The 17,020-nt window shown below is 55.2% G+C and overlaps 2 protein-coding genes across 2 annotated transcripts; both read left to right on the plus strand.

Annotated features, from left to right (window-relative positions):
* Nucleotides 1-1,831: 1,831 nt before the first annotated feature.
* LINJ_32_0860 (putative serine/threonine protein kinase) lies at nt 1,832-5,923 on the plus strand (the record flags this gene model as incomplete). Its single annotated transcript, XM_001467729.1, has 1 exon — nt 1,832-5,923. The coding sequence occupies one exon, from the start codon at nt 1,832-1,834 to the stop codon at nt 5,921-5,923; it is 4,092 nt and encodes a 1,363-aa protein (XP_001467766.1).
* Nucleotides 5,924-14,580: 8,657 nt separating this feature from the next.
* On the plus strand, nt 14,581-15,075 carry CYC2 (putative CYC2-like cyclin; the record flags this gene model as incomplete). Its single annotated transcript, XM_001467730.1, has 1 exon — nt 14,581-15,075. The coding sequence occupies one exon, from the start codon at nt 14,581-14,583 to the stop codon at nt 15,073-15,075; it is 495 nt and encodes a 164-aa protein (XP_001467767.1).
* Nucleotides 15,076-17,020: the final 1,945 nt, after the last annotated feature.

Below are 17,020 nucleotides of genomic sequence, written 5' to 3' on the forward strand. Positions count from 1 at the left end.
TTTGCTCGCCTCTGACACTTTCTTCTCCATCCTCCTCGTCTTGTGTTCTTTCTCTCTTGTCTGCTTTCTAGATCGTACCGTGTGAGGTGCGGTCACACTGCTGAGTGTTGGTGTCTGCGTTGCCTGTCCGGGTGTTTGCGAGCCTACCCCCACCCATCTGCATACAACAGCGGCAAACAACATATACACACGAAAAAAGAACTGACTTCACTACCCACTCGTACTTCTCACACGCAGGCACCGTGCACGAGCAGACGCCAGTTTTATTGTTCCTGTATTCCTTTCTGTCTTCCAACTCGATCGACTCGTTCGAGCCTGCAGGTCCTCGCTCACCTGTCCTTTCTCTTCTGCCCTTCCCCATCACCTCTCCTTCGTCCTTTCTTCCTTTCCCGTCACCTGGTGCCGTGTCTGTCGGCGTGTTCGTGTTTGCGTCTAGTGTTCCCTTCTTGTTTTATTATTATTATTGTTGCGGTGCGTTTTTGCTCTTTCCTTCGTGTGGTTTCTCCTGTGTGTGTGTGGGGTGGGTGGGTGTTGCCTGCGCCCGCTGAGGGGCCCCCACCCGCGTATGAAAAGGCGTCCAGAGCTGGTTGTCTCGTTCTCTCTTCGCACCCTTCCCGCTCATCCTTATTTTTCGTTTTCTTTTGTTTTTGTCGACGACCATCCCCATACATGCCCAATACTTGTGCTAACCTTCATCTCTAGCGTTACTTTCACCCTTTCCCCTCCCTTCCTCCATACCCCATCCCCTTCTCCACCGATTCACGCACGCGTACCTGTACTCCCTCCTGTTTCTGTTTTGGCTTTGGTTATGTTCGGTGCTGTTGCTGCTTTTCGTCTGTTTTTTTTTTTGTTTCTTCTATTCCGCCTTTGCGCTCCCTCTCACTCACTCTGTCTTTCTCTCCCCCACCACGCCACACCGCACCGGGCGTTGTGCGCAAGAAACGAAAGGACGGCAAGCGAGGCATAGTCGCGCGTTGCACTGCTTGACGTCCCTTTTCGCTCTTTTTGCCTTCCTTCCCTTCCTCCGTCTTCATTTTTTTTCTCTGCTTGTTTGCTCATTGGGGTAATCGGTTTGCGAAGCATTTCCAGCACGCGGGCTCTCTGGTGTGTTGTTGCCTCTCACGAGAACAACATACGTGCAAGCCTCCACGCGCATAGTGGCGAGCCACAGGGTCATGCAAACGCACGCGCTTTCTCTCTTACTTAGTGTCTCAATAGGCTCTCAGCACGTACACCAGTGCAAGGAACAGCGGGTTGCGGAGCACCACTGCTAGCACAGATTCAGCGTCGACGGGAAAGCGCACTGCTTCCGCACACTCCACCGCACCTCAGCGCAGCAATGCTTAACGGCAATAGCGTGCAGCCGATCATCATCAACTCCAAGCGCTCGTGTACGTCCAGCGATAGCAGCGGCGCAGACGGCACTAAATCGCAGGGCGCACTGATTTCAGCCAGCGCGATAGCGGTGTCTCCGGGGCCGCCGAGCGGGTCTAGTGCGACAACGCCGTCTAGAGTCTCCGGGGCTGTGCTGGCCTCCCGGCAGCCGATTCCGTCGGGTGCCAGTCCATCGGTGACAGGCGGTGGCGCGACCACCGGCATGTGGTACGACCCCGCCGCCGCCAACTTTGCAGCACAAGCGCGCGGCTCTGTCATTCGCGTTCTGCCGACTGCTGGCGGCTACGCCACGGGGGAGCAGAGCACTCCTGCGCCGAGCCGGAACGTCCCGAATCCGGCGCATTCCGCTGTACAACCGGGACAGCACTTTTCATTGCTGGATCTGCAGCAAAGTCATGCAAATAACACGTCCACGACAGTTGGCACGGCCTCGACCATGATACGGAACGCCACGATCCCGGCGTACATCCAGTCCAGCCCGAATCACAGCAACCACAACAATATGAGCTTGTCGCTGAGCCTGCAGAAGCAGAAGGACGCGAACGCCGACGGTGAGGACTACGCCGACGGCCGACGCATCTTGATGCACAACCCGCTCAAGGGCCATCTCTTCAGCAGCACCTCGGACTCCTCGCTTCACAGCTCCATCGGCCAGCCGGAGATGATCGCGGCGGCGTCCAGCAGCGTGCAGAAGGGGAGCAGCGGCGCCGGCAACCGTCTCGACACAGCGCTCGGCTTTTGCGGTGAGGAGACGGCGCAGGGGCTGGTTGCTGAGCAAGTCGAGGGCCCGTGTGATGAGAAGCACGTGAACCTGATTGAGGTGCGCGCCATCGACTCGGACGACGATCCATCCTCGCTTGAGGAGCAGGAGCACCAAGTTTGCTGCACCATTCCCAGTCTTCCCGCCGTTGCTTTTATCATGTGCTTTGGCGCCATCATTGTGGGGCTGTTGGGTTTCCTTCCGTTCTACTTCGTCGGCGTCCAGTCCAACGCACACACGACAGAGTATCTGCTGAGTGAGGCCATGAAGGGCGTAGCCTCCATCACGCAGAACAGCCTGGCGATGCTTCCCGCGTTTGTGCACATTGTGACGTTCAACTACATCAAGCGTCATAACACGACACTGGAGGAGACGAACTTGCCCCAAGACCCGGATCAGCTGCTGGTATCGCTCCTCACGGTTCTCACTCGCTTCAACGAGGCCATTTCGTATCTGCGGTTCGTCTACGAAGGCGGTCTCTACACGAATGCCGGTTACACAGACCCGAAGCCAACCGATGCAAACCAGACCCGAAAGATCTACGGCGGTTACAGCCGCACGCACAACACGGTCCCCATGCTCGAAATGTACAATGAGAGCGTCACCGCGGTTGAACCGCCCAACGTATTGGGTTACTTCGACTTCCACCGCGAAGTCACGCTCCCTGAAGGCGCCATGAACCAGATTGTGAAAACGTGGGTGGCGGACCCGCAGAACAACACCCGCTGGCTACTGGCCTCTGATAACACCACTCCGACGTACTTCAACTTCGTGATGCCCTTTACCGTAAACGGCTCCCTTGGCTACTTCGCGGCCGGCTCCTCGTCGGACACGATCATCGAAGAAACAACCACCCTCGTAAGCTTTCTGCGCAAGAACGGCCGCATCTTTCTCGTGGATGCCACACGCAACATTGTTGTCGGTAACAGCTGGAACCAATCAGTGCAGAGTAGAACGGAGGACAGCGCGATCGGCGCAACCATCTACACCCCGACTCGCATCTACGAAATCACCGAGCCCATCATTCTTGCTGCCATGCAGGTGGTCAACGAGAGCGGTAGCTTGACGGAGGTGTTGAAGGACAAGGACACGGCCCTCATCACCTTTCGGTACAAGGGCAACAACGCGTTTCTGAACCTCACAAAGGTGAAGGACTCGTACGGGCTGGACCTCGTTCTTGGCGTCGTGGTCGTGCGGGCTGACTTCGAGAAGGCTTTCTCCACCGCGCGCACGGCGGCCTTCACGGTGACGGTTCTGGTGGTTGTGATCGCCGCTGTCGTCGCGGTGGTCATCGCGTGGTTTGTCGTGCGGGAGATGAAGCGGCTCATCCCGCAGCTCATCCGCGCGTCGAACCTTGAGGTGTCCCGCGGCGACGGCAAGGATCACCGCGTGCAGGGCTGGCTGGCGTACATTACGGAGATTCGCGGCATTCACGAGGCCTTCGTGCGCGTCGAGCGGAGTCTGCGAGAGATGCGCACGTTTGTGCCGGCGGCCGTCATGACTCTGGCGCCGTCCGACGGCTCTCACAGCGACGCGGATCTTGCTGACGGCAAGACGCGCCGTGTGCGTACCCGCTTTAACGCTAACATTGTCAAGGACAACACGAACGAGTTCTCACGAGTGGATGTGGCGATGGTGCTGGTGGATGTGCACCGCGCCATGGACACGACTGAGGCGTGCTTTATTATGGATATCATCTCGCAACGCGCCGAAGAGTACACTGGCTACATCGAGTCCGTCAGTTCCAGCAGCTTCTTCGTCAATTTCGGCACTCAGTCACAGAACCCGCTCGTGGTGTCGAAGATTTGCCGCTTTGCGCTCGAGGTGTACCAATCCGTGCCGGACTTCATGCGCAACCGCGTCGTCTGCTTCGCTGTCCGCATGCCGTTTCTTGTCGGCACGTGCGGTGCACGGCACAGCAAGGCCCGCGTGGTCTTTGACACGCAGCGGATGCTGGACATTTCAAAGGTGCTGTGGGACATCGGCTGCCACGTCGCCTCCACGACAGACACACTCTCGCACTTCGCCACGAGCAGCGCGCAGATCCCGTGGTACCGGATCGACTGCGTGCGCTTTCCGGACGAGGTTTCGCAGGTGACACTGTGCGAGCTGCGTGACCCGCGCTCGTCGCTGCAGGATAATGAAGACATGCCAAAGAAGATGGGCGACGGCCTCTCGAAAATGTGCAAGGGCGAGTACAAGCAGGCGCTTATGATCTTCGACTCCGCGCACAGCGAGAACGTGCAGCTCAAGCGGCTGCGCAAGATCTGCATTGACCGCATCGCCTCTGGCGACACAAGCAAGTACATCCATCTCATCCAGGACGTCTACGCGCTGGACGCCACCCCCAGTAACCACGAGGACATGGCGGTGGGCGGCGGCGCTGCGATGTACGACTACGACGCCGGCAGCCCTGCCGGCGTGGCGACGAGCAGCGGCGAGGTGTGCGATCCATCGAACGAGCCACCATTGCTTGCATGCAGCTCCTTCGAGAATGGTGCGGGGATGCCGGCACCAGTGCTATCGCAGCCCGCAGCTCACGCCTCGCCTCCTGTTGCGCCCCACACCACGCCAATCTGCCACTCGAAGACGTCGCCGACGCCGTCCGTGACGACCGGCGGTGAGGCGGCGGAGCCCTCGCACCTCACCGAGCGGGCTGTGACGGCCGCCATGGGCCCCCGCGAGTTCCCTCCATGCGGAGCATCGCAGGTGGTTGGAGCCAGCGGCGCGGGTCCTGGCCTCCCTCCCTTCCATCCACGAACCCCTGGCGCTACGACGACGGCGGCCAGCGTGCCTGGAAGCTCCCCGCCCTGGGGCGCGCGCGACGACAACGCGAGCGAGGCGCCGTCGTTTCTCACGAACGCCTTCGTCTTCGACTCCTCCATGGCCTCCGCGGACGCTGTTGGTGCGACCGTGCAGGCCGCCGACGAGCCGCAGGTGCTGCGGGACGTGAACCAGCATGAGTGGCAGGTCTCCCTCTACCCGATCGGCAGCGGCGCCTTCAGCTTCATCTACCTGGGCATGTCAGACGATGGCGTGCAAGTGGCGATCAAGCGCATTCCCCGGCTGCACCGCGGCATCAAGGAGGAAGAGATGGTGTCCGAGGTATGCACGTGCGCCAAACTGCGACATCCCAACATTGTTCCCTACATCTCCTGCTGCGTAACCCAGTCGTACCTGGCAATCATCATGGAATACATGCCAGGGGGCTCGCTGCATGACATCATCGACAACTTTGGCAAGCTGCCTCGCACCGTGGTGCGCCGGTTCATGCTCGACATCGTGAACGGCCTCGCGTACCTGCATGAGTCCACCACGCACGGTGACGTGAAGCCGCACAACATTCTGCTTGGCGTGGACGGCGTCTGCAAGCTCTCCGACTTCGGCTCCGCCTCGGACAGGCTCACGGAGGCGTGCTGCGTCAACGAGGACCGCCTGATGCGCGGCACGGCCGTGTACATCTCACCCGAGGGCGCGCGCAACCTTCCACTGACCTCCGCCTCTGACATCTACTCGCTCGGTATCTCGTTCTTGGAGATGGTGCTTGGCCGCCTGCCGTGGAAGTGGGCCGATCCCGAGAGTACAGACGAGCTCCCGCTGCGTCACGACCACGAGTTTGTGCAGTGCCTCACCGCCAATGCCATTGTCGTCGACATTCCCGACGACCTGGACAACGACATGCGCGAGTTGGCGCTGGCGAGCTGCGCTGAGAACCCGGAAAAACGACCGACAGCCCAAGAACTGCTCTCCTTCGCCTTTTTGATTTGAGAGCTCTGCTCCCCCGTACCTCCTAAGTGTCCATTGATGCATCCCTTCTGTGCATCACGTTGTTGCTTGCCGCGAAACGCAGAGGAACATCAGAAGGGAAGGATACCGCTGCGGCGCTCTGCACGATGCGATTATTTGCCCTGGCTGCCCGCTCCGAACGCGCGCGCCCATGACGCGCATGGCTTTTGGGTGCGGTGGCCTCCTTTTGTGCGTGTCGGCGATTTCTGTGTTTCTCCTCTCTCCGCGTGCGTGCGTTGCCTCTGTTGTTGTTTTCGTGATACTCTCATTTTTTGTTCGTGTTCGCTTTGTGTTCTACCTTTTTGCTGTTTTTTTTTTTGTTGATGCTGCACGCAAGCTGCCTCGCCGGGGTCTTTCCTCCGACACACCCACCTGCCACTCCTCTCCTGGCCACTTCCTTGTACGGGAGAAGAGGCCAGCGCGAAGAGGAATGGACAGTCATCGAGCGCCTTTGTCTTCTCCGCGTCGCCTCGCGTAGTTCTGAGCACCCCCTCTCTCCCTACCGGCTTGCCTGTTGATGGCTGCCCTTGTATCGCTCTTGCTTCTCTCCGTTGGTGGGTATCTTTTTTTTGGTAGTGGTTTGCTTGTTTCTTCTCTGTTCTTGCTGCTGGTTGCATTTGCCTTCTATCCTCTCTCTCCCTCCCTATTGTATGTGCGTGTGCTCGCGTGGCTTCTGTCGTTGCTGTGAACTCGTCCCCTTCCCTCCCCCCGCTCTCGTAAGTCTTCTTATCCAAATGAACTCACAGACACACAGCAAGGGCATACCGCTCCCTCCGCATGATTGAGTCGGGCTTGCTTTGGCCTTTTCCTCATCGACTGCCAGCACACCGGGGGCCTCACTGCCACCTCTTTTTATTTTTCTCCCTCGAAGGCGCACTCAAGCAATCGACAGCCATCATCGTCCTTCTTGTGCTGCGCCGGTGCCGTTTGACGTGCAAGGTTTGTTTCTCGGCGCTTTGTGTGCATGCTGTGGCTGCATGGGTGGGCCGCCGCCGCCACCGCCCCCCTCCTCCTCTCCCTCTCTGTCTTGCTCGGCCATTGGTGTTTCTTTTCGCGTTGGCTCCCGCACATGTGCGAGGGGTGATGCTAATGTGTGTGCGTGACGTTCTGCTCTTCAGGTCTTCTTTATGGCTCCCCATTCTTTTCCCGTCTCCCGTTCTCGCCTCCCCCACTATTTCTCTCATTTTTTCCTTTTTCGTTCTTCACGTTCTATACCCTTTCCCTCTTTCTTCTCCCCCTACATATCCTCTCTGCCTTTTGCCGTTGTACCCGCGCTCTTTCCCTACACACTAATAACGAAAGGGGTCTCTGTCACTGCACCGGAGAGTGCATCTACACGTATGTTTATATATGTGTGTATGTGTGTGTGTGTGGGTTGATGGGTAGCAGTGTGCGAGCACGAGTGGGAGAGAGAGGTCGTGCACACAAGGGAAGCACGAGAAGGTGAAGCATCGCGAACAAGAAGCCACGAGAAGCGGAAAAAAGAAACAGCAAAGAAGGGAAAGAGGAGAAAGACAAAAAAAAAGGGAAACGAGAGGAAACAGTGACTCAACTGTTCCCTCATTTCACTTCTTTTTCTTTCTCTTATCCTCTTTGACGCACTTACAACCTCGTTTCTTCGTGACATGCGTTTCGGCCTCGTTGTTTTGTGGTGGCCACGCCCACACTGTCTAACCGCGTCGCTCTTTCTTTCTCACTCTCCTGCTTCTTTTCTCGTGAGCAGTCGCGTGTGGAAGTATGCGCTTGTGTTAACGCCTCCTCTCTCGTGTGCCTTCGTTTCCCCTTCCGCCCACCGCCTAAGATGGGACTCTTCTTCGGTTGCTTCTTTTATTATTATTTTTTTATTGCTGCTGCTGCTGTGGTTGCTGTTCTGCCCGTAGCCCTTTCTATCTCCACCACCGTTTTCTCTAGACTTTGTGCGTTTCTACTTTTTTCCCGCTCTCTTCTCTCTCGCCTTATCTCCTTCGTCCACATCCGACGAGGTGTGAATCAGATCGAGAAGAAGAGAGGTACGACGCACAAAAGCGGGACAGGGAAGACGTGGGGAGTGGATGGAGGGTAAGGGAGGCAAGGAAGCGGCCGTATTCCAATCAGTCCTTTTCTTCGTCTTTCTTGACACGCCGAATCACCGCCCTCTCTTCCCCCCCTCCCCACACACACCCTTCCATCTGTTTTTTGATTCACTTTCTTCTCGCGTCTGAGGTACAAAAACAACAACAAAAAAAAAGAAAGGTGAAGGAGGGCGCCAGTAGAGGTGAGGCTGCGGTGGGGAGGGGAAGGGTGAGCAGCGGGGATAATGAGGGAGCTGCTTGGGGGACGGACAGAGGCCATACATGGTACGCTTTTCGTTTTCACCCTTTTATCACGAAAAAGAATTGTTGTCATTCATGCTCGTACCCCTCTCTCTTATTTCTACTCCTTTCTCCTCCTCTGGGTAAAGGTCACATGTTCGTCTTGTTGTCTTCATTTTCTTCACTCTCCTCTGCCCCCCTCCCCCATCCTTTCGTTCCCTTTTCCTATTTTCTCTCTTTTTGTTCTGATTCCTTTACGTCTTGTCTTCTCGCATCTTTCCTGCTTTCTCTCGCTGTAGCTGTTTATGTTGTGTTTCTCATCATCTTGTTCGTTTCACATGTTTGTGCTTCTTGTCTGACGGCTACATTTCTTCCTTGTATTCTGCGCCACTCCTTTCTTCCCTTCGTTTTTCTGTTGGACTTTCACCCGCTTCACCACCACGACCAAAAAAAAAGTTTCTGGCGTGCGCCGGTCTCCCATCACCCCTCACGTCTTCTTTGCGCTGTTTCTCTTGCTCACGCAGCTGAATCTTGGGTCTCTCTATCTGGTTCCCCACTCTTTCGGCTTGCTTGCTGCGGCATGCTCTCTCCTCCTCTCCCTTGAGAGTCTTTCCTCCTCTTGTAGCTCCCTCTCGCGCTTGACAAAGTCTGATTGGGCCTTGTAGAAGGCACGGACGCACGAACACAGGAGACTCCACAGGGAGGAGCGGACGCCAACAGCTATTCACACAGACACATGCACACACAAAGAGATGTGCACAAGAGGGCTTTTTACACTTGTTGGGCTCCTCTGCTTCCATGGATGTCCACCTGTGAATGCCTCGACGTGCTTTCGACATTGTTGTTCTTGTTTTGCTGTCCACGGTATGTGGAACTCCCTTTTTCACAGCCAAGTTTTTTTTTTGCGTCGTAGTTGCTTGCTTCTCGTTGCAGACGCGTATGTACCTCGCCACCTTCTCCTTATAGGAGCGCCTTTACCTCAGGCAAGCGATGGTGCATGAGGGGGTGGTATTTGCACAATACACAAACACAAACGCAGGTGTTTGCATGAGCGCAGCGCAGGCCTTGGTGTGTCTGTGCTTGTGTGTGTGAGGAGGGGGATATGGTTGTATACACAACTTCAATCTTTACTTCTCACTTTTTTCTTGTCGTTTTATGCCCCGTGCTTTATGTATCACTACCTCGCTCTCTGCTTTTGGATCTCCTCTCTACCCCTGTGTGTGAGTAACACACGTTTTTTTGTTTTCGTTTTCGTGCTTTCTGTCCCTACTTGTGCCATTGCCCCCTCTCTGTTTCTCTTGTTACTTGCTGTTATTGTTGTCGGTCTTGCGGTCGCTCGTGATTGGTGCTGCCACTCAAGCGCTTCTCCCACAAACGCCTGTGCGTGCGTCTGTGGGAGCGCGTAGGAGGAGACGTTAAAAAAGGGGAAGCATGAAGACAGATGTACACACTGACCCCCTCCCCCACCCACACATTCCACGCCCCTTTCTCCAGACTTTCTCTTGTCTCCTTGCTTTTTCTGCGCCGTTCTCGTTCCTTTCTTCGTACTTCACAGTCAATTCTCATGTACCCACAGGAACCTCCTTTTCCTCACCACGCCCTTCTCTCCCTGTGCTCTGTTTTTTTTTCCCGCCCTCTTCTTCTCTTACTCCCTCCCACCACCTCCCTTCGCTCACCTCTCGCTGCGTGTGCGTCTTTCTTGATGAAAAGTTAAAACGAAAAAATTGCCACAGGAACCGCATCTGCACCGAAGGCGAAATACGAGTTGAACCAGAACCGTTGAGACGGTGGACGCCATCGCTTTTCTGTGTATTTTGTACGTATATCTTTCTTTCCAGTGTGCTTACGCGCGTGTCGCGTTGCACACGTTATTCTCGTCCTCTAAAGTAGAGAGGCCCAAATAACGTGACTCTCTCTCTTCGTGTTTCTTTTCCCGTCTCCCCTCCTCCTCCTCAGAGCACGGCGCTAACGAGTCCCCCATGCGCCTTGCGGCCTGCGCCAACACACACACACACACGCACATAATGCTCACAGACAGAAGACCCTAGAGTGTGCAGACTCACGTTGGTCATCGCCCTAATCTCTATGCCTGTCCGGTGAGCCGCGTTGCGTGATTCTTCGTTGCCTTGCTTATTGCGCTCTTGTTTGTGCTGTTCCAGATCTTTGCGTGCGCACATGCGCAGAGCTGGAGGAGTAAAGAAGGCCGATAAATAATGGGGTAGGGAACTGCGAAGTATGCCTCTCCCCCTCTCTGGTCACGCTCACTTTCTTGCGCAGGCATCGGTGAAAAGAAAAAAGAAAACTGAACATGCCACGATAGGCGACATCAACAGGCCTTCTTTTCGGAACACCCCCCCCCAACAATAAAGGAACAGTACACGCGCACAACGGGCCACCACCAACACAGCACCAATCTTCTACGGTGCTTGAGCAATCATCTCCACATCAGTGATTGCGTTCGCCCTTTTCTCCCTTTTCTTTTTGTGCCTCTCTCGTCTCTCCCGCGCTCTCTCCTGCGCTTTCACCCGTTGTTTCCTGATCGCTCTTCTTGCTCCCTCGTTTGCTTTCTTCATACTTCAACTTCCCTGTGCACCTGCACGAGCTTCTGCGTGCGCGCGCGCGTACTTGTGTGTGTGCGGCTCGCATTGCACTAGGAATGAGCCATTGTTTTCCGCCACCTTTTTTCCACTTCGTTCTTGTGCGTCTTTTTTTTCGGTTAGACTGATAAGTAAAGGTACCGTAAGCAATCAATGAAAGCAGACCCACCATTTCTTGCATCATCGCCATGATGGAAAAAAACGCAGGGCGGGTAGGAGGTGCGGCTGCCGGCCGTAGTGGGGCGACATGAGGACCGTTTATGAGCTGCCTCTCTTGCAGTCCAACACTGTGGGACCCCGGCCGGCTTCCTCTCAGCAGCACCCCTTCTATCCGCCTCCTCCCACTCCGTCGAGCGTGTGTGACTGTCGTCCTCAACCCCGGCGGTAGCGAAGGGGGGAGAGAGACGCGTTGACTGACTGGATTCCCGTGAACCTGCTTCGACGACGATGTGACAGCCGTTTACCACAGCGTCCGTCCGTTCTGTGCCTGTCATTAGAAGCACCGCGACTCCGGGCAGGACAAGCCAGAGGAGCCGCTGCGGGTGGTGGACAGCATTTCCAACGTTTGCTCCCTCTACACCTTGCAACCCCTCCTCCCTTTCGACAAAGTCGACGAGGCCGCTGCGTGTGCCCGTGTCTGTGCTGTGCCTGGAACGCATGCCTTCACCCCCCCTTCCTCTCTCTTTGCACACGTCTCATTCCTCTCTTGCTCCGTCTCGTCACCTTATCATTGCTGCCGCTGCTGTGCTTTTCTTGACATTGCCCTTACGGCCTTGCGAATCCTTCATTGTCGCTATGGACTTCGCTGTACTCGTGCGCGTGTCCTGGGCGAATGCACTTGTCCCAATCCTCTGCTTTCACGCCTTTCATCATACCCACTCGCTCATCCGCCAACTTCTTACACCCGAAGCCGCTTGTAATCCGTCTTGTGGGTAACAGTATCCAACTGTTCTTCGTGCGTATATATTTCTCTATCGTCCGTGGAAGCTGTCATTGGTGGTGTCGTTTGCAGGTGCACACACAGGTATTATAATAAGCACACGCGTACACGTTCACACCCACATTCCTCGGCGCAGAAGAAGAGGACGGCCGCGCTGCTGCACATAACGACCCATTCATGCACATAACGGACATCTACGCACCCGCATACACCACGACCACCATCTAGCCACCTTTTCTTTCAATTGGAAAACCACAGAGACCGATAAATTTTCAGAGCTCTTCGCGTTCTTCCCACTCTTGTTCAACGGTTTATCTTCGCCACACGACTCCTATCCCTTCTCTCGCTCACCGACTGCCTCCGCTTGCCGCTGCTTCGCCGGTCTGCGTGTCTTGCTCCATCTTTGACTTCTGTTGCCACAACACTGTTTCTCAAGACCAGCGTGCTCTCCTTTTCTTTGCATTTCCCTTGGCTGTAAGTAAAGGCAAGGCCGAGCACGCTGACGTGCGCACGGGACAGAACGGCTGTTGCTCTTCTCTTTGACCTTTTCTTCCGTCGAACTCTCTGCGGATCTCCCCCCGCTCGCACACACACACACACACACACACAGAAAAGGAGAAACATCACTTTCACCACGCGTGCTGCCACCGCGGCATTACTAACTGGTACTTGGCAGCCTTCCCTATCACCGTATCACTCACTCACTCCTTTCACCTCCTCTCGTCGCTTCTTTTTCTTTTTTTTTTTGCAATATCAACACGCGCACACACGCACACATATATATTTGTCCTTTCCGTGTTATATACATCAAGAAAGGAACGGAAAAAAGAGAAGCGCTTAGCGACATCAAACACGGTGCTGATCATCTTGGGGGTACATCGCTTAGTTGTAGACAGGCACACAAACGCAAACGTGTTCCCTCTGTTGTACCTTCGCACAAGCGACGCAACACGCCCAAGGAGCAGCCCACGAGCGCTGGTCGTGCGCTTGTCAAGTTAGCGCGCCTATACACGTGCGCATACGCACCTTGGCAGAGAAGCGCAGGCAGATTGCGCATGCCTGATCTCTTGCATCGCGCAGCCACAGAGGGTAAAAGCAGAAGCATTGGTCTCTGTCCCGCGAGAGAGCCGATACACCAAGGAGCGGGGGAATTTTGGCAATACCGTGTACGTGCATAGGATCACCACTAGTATTTATCGTCTTAATTTTTGTTCTATCTGCATCGCCTTCGCTTTGGGCTTCCTGCCACGACTGTTATTGCGGACGGGCAAACGAGCGCACGACTTGAGTGGACTTTTTCGCTAGCCGCCCCCCCTCCCCCCACTTTTTGTCAGTTTTCTTTTCCCAGGGTCTCTCTCTTGCACTTGCTAGCGGACTCCACCAGTACTCTTCGTCCTTTTTCGCTTTCTGTGCTGCTCTTCTCTACGTGCGTCCGCCGGAGTCTGCCTGCCTGCCTTCCTGCCTGTGTGCCTTTACACGTCTCCGTCATCAAAGTGTTTCTCTCTTCTTCTCTCTTACATTCTCACGACATTCGCACCACCTCTTCAGGGCCGCACAAGGCTCAGCGGAGAAGGCTCGGAAGAGAAAGAGATTGAGGGCATATCCTATTACGTGTTTTCTCCTCCTGCCGAGCTCTTTGCTCCGCCGTCCACCGTCTGTCCACGCTTCATCTTCGCCTCTTCTTCGAGAGCAGCCCGCCTTGTGTGTTTTATTTTCATTGTGTGTTCCTCTTAATTTTGTTTGTTTCGCGAAGTATTTCTCTTGTCTGTTTTTTTTTTTGTGGTTGCCTGTTTTGTTCGTGTCGCCTCGTCTTCGGAATTTTGCTGTCGTTCTCTTCGGTGTAATTTCGTGTGCGTGTGCGCGTGTCTTCTTTTTTTTTTTCGCTGGTCTAGCCTTTTTCCTCTCGTGTTCTCTTGCGTTTTGTCTGTCTCTCTCTCTGGACCTTTTCCCTCTCCTGTTTTCTCTGTCTGTGCACAGCAACAACTCTGTTCCGAGTGCTGCTGTTGCTCGCTCTCTGTGTTCTTTTCCCTTCGCTTTTTCAACTGTGTTGCCTCTCTCTCTACCGACGAGGACGTGCTCATTTCGGTCTGCGCGCTTGTATGCGGTCACCCTCAAGCTTTCTCTATGGTGGGCCACATTGTTGCACCTCGAGTACTCTGGGTCGTTGATCTCGTGTGTTTGTGTGGGCGACCCCTTCTCACAAGACGTCCCCGCGTGTACCAGGCTACCATTTTCTCTTTTTTTTTTGAAGGGCATCGCGGGAGGGCACGCCTCTACGCCCCTCTCCCTCTGCCTTCCCACAACGGTAAGCATACAGGCGTGTGTGCACGGGAGCAAGCCTACGACCAGGTCCGGCTGCCGCGCGGCGGATAGGAAAGCTAGCAACAGTGCAGAGCACCTGGTTTCCAAAAGAAAAACGATTTTTGTGGATAGCGCTCCCAATCGCCACTGGAAGCGTCGCCAAGAATGATCTCAATACCGGTAATGACAGATGAGACCGTGGTGCGGTACCACTCGAACATGAACGGCGGCGGTGTTGCTGCGGAGGAGAACGGCGACTATCACACCGCGGCTGACGCAGCAGGGCGTGGCGATGGCGTAGAAGCAGCGACAGCGGCCGCCGCACCGCCGACAGCGATGGACTACTACGATCAGTCGCTTTCTAGTTCTCCCACTTCTCCAGTCAGAGGAGGCGGTGCGTTCGCAGCGCCGGCGCAGTACACCGCCGCTGTACCCTGCAGCTGCAGCATCCTTGACGTGGGTACTGACCCGGCTCCCATTGCGGCCCCAGTAGATGTTGCCCCACCGGAGATGCCCCCGCTAGCCCAGCTGTGCGCACTCGCGCTGCAATACCGCTGTGACCTGAGCCAAGAGACGGACCAGAATATTCGCTCGTGCTTTCACAGCAGCCGCGTCCCCAGTATCTCCCTCTGGGACTACGTACGACGCTTTGCCAAGTACTCTGTCTGTAGCGAGGAGTGCTTTATCTTAGCCATGGTTCTGATGGATCGGTACGTCTGCAAAACCAGAATCCCGATCACCCTTCGCAACGTGCATCGACTCTACATCACCGCCATGACGCTGAGTGTGAAGCTGCGCGACGACTCCTATTACAGCAATGCCTACTACGCCAGCATTGGGGGCGTGGTGAATGCGGAACTAAATGTGCTGGAGCTAGAGTTGCTTGATATTGTGCAGTGGTTCACGTGGGTAGAGAAGTCCGTGTACGATGCTTACGTAGCTCGGCTAGAGGCACTCTTCGGCGATGCGATGCCGAAGCGGTTGGTAGCATCGCCGACAAAGTAGCGGACTGAGGCGTTCCGTGAGGATTTTGCGGAAAGAGATCCCCACTAACCTGCTCGTCGGAAGGTGTTCGTTTTTTTTTTCGTTGTGCCCCCATTGCCCGCCGTCTCACTCTATCCCTAACTGTTCTGTCGAACTATTCTTAACTGTTGTAGTTTCTGTTTGTATTTGTTTTTCCTTTGTCGGTGCTGTCGGTACGATATCTTGTGTCTCTTATAGCTTGTTTCTGCCCCTCTGCTTGTCCTTACGTGCTACTCTGTTGGTTTCACACACACTCTCTCTCCTTTTTTGTCGTTGTCATGCGTGCCGTCATCCATTGCCTATCCTTTCCCCTTCTCCCCTTTTCGCCATTCTCGCCGTAAATTTCCGAAACAGAATCTGTAGGAGCTCTCTAATTTTCACGCACGCGTGCGAGAATATGCTCGGGTGAAGCGGCGCACAGCACCGACAAAGAGATTCTTTCTTGTGTATGTCTGTGTGTTGGTAAGGCGAGGTGGTGGCAGTGGTGGTGGGGGAGGGTGAGCAGCAGGGCCCCCTGGACACCGACATACAGAAAGGCACATACCATGTAACTGTATTTGTTTTTGTGCGGTGCGCGCCTGCCGGGGGGGGTGGAGTGTATGTACACTTCGCTGTTCTAAGCGGGCCCACGAACGCACGCACACACGCACGCACGTACCCCCCTCCCCCCCCCACACACACACACGCCAATGCTGGGTGCTGGCGGTGTGCGGCTCCATGCCCAGGCATATATATAATGAATTTTGATGCTACGCTTTGTTGTTTGTTTTCACAGGTTGTTCCTTTTTCTGTGTGTAACTTGTTTTATTGAGTCGCTTTCAGTTTTCCTTTTTTTTTGTCTTCTTCGCGTTGGTGCTGTTTGGTGATTGCGTTGCTCTTTTCCTTCTCCTCTCTCACCCTATATGTGTTTCTTTCGTTGTTATTTCCGTTTCTTTATGCCATACCACTGATGGAAGCAGTTGGTGATACGGGAAGCCGAAGAGAAGGTAGACGAGTCGGGGTAAGTATGCAGAAGTATCGTAGTGCTCATCGGTTTCGTAGGGCACCGGCAGAACTGTGTGGAGGGACAAGAGGCTGCTGGCGACTGCGAAAGAGAAGGAGAGAGCGTAGCGAGGTTGCCAACCTCAGCACTCTAATGCATCTCAGCGACTGTGTGCTCTCTTTCATTGGAAGTTCGTGTGTTGAGACTTCTCCGCTTTCTCTTCGTCTGCACTTCTGCGGTGCCCCGCCTTGCGCTTGTGTGTGTTTGTGTGAATTCCTGTACCCCTCTCCTCCTCTTCTCCCTCACACAGAAAGGGAGGAGGAAAGGGCAAAATCACGTGCACAGGTAAGCAACCACGTACACACGCACAAGCACACGCACACACACTCAAGCGTGCGCGGTGTGAACGCTTAGTAAGACGATTGAATTTCAAGGGTGTGTACGTGTGCATGTGCGTGTGCGTGTCTGTCACTTCAAAATACATGTCGTTTTGTGCACCTCTTTTTTTTTTTCAAGCATGTCCACTCGGCGATAGAACATGAACTAAACTTCAATTCACCCCCCCCCACTCCTTCCCCCAGTTTGTCGCAGGGCCATCGTGTGGTGCGAAGCAGCACAAGAGACGCGCCACAGCCATGCGACGACTTGGTCATGGGAGTGCAGCCTTCGTTTCACACTTTAGCGACCTCCGCTCCGAAGGTCGCCTCACAGCCGCTCCCATTGTGCCGGTCGCTACGTGGTGCATCCCCCCCTCGGTGTGGCACTCCGGCTCCCCACACCAGCAGGCAGTGTGAGGACCGGGCTTTGAGATACGCTCGAGTCGCGCTGGGACGCTCTGCCCATCATGTCGACGGCACAAACATGTTCAACACCGCAGGTCACTCCGACGCAGCGCTATCCAGGACCTCACCGCCGACACTAGCAGCAATCCATCGCTCTGACCTC

This window comes from Leishmania infantum, chromosome 32 (assembly GCF_000002875.2).
Source record: "Leishmania infantum JPCM5 genome chromosome 32".
NCBI classification, from domain to species: Eukaryota; Euglenozoa; class Kinetoplastea; order Trypanosomatida; family Trypanosomatidae; genus Leishmania; species Leishmania infantum.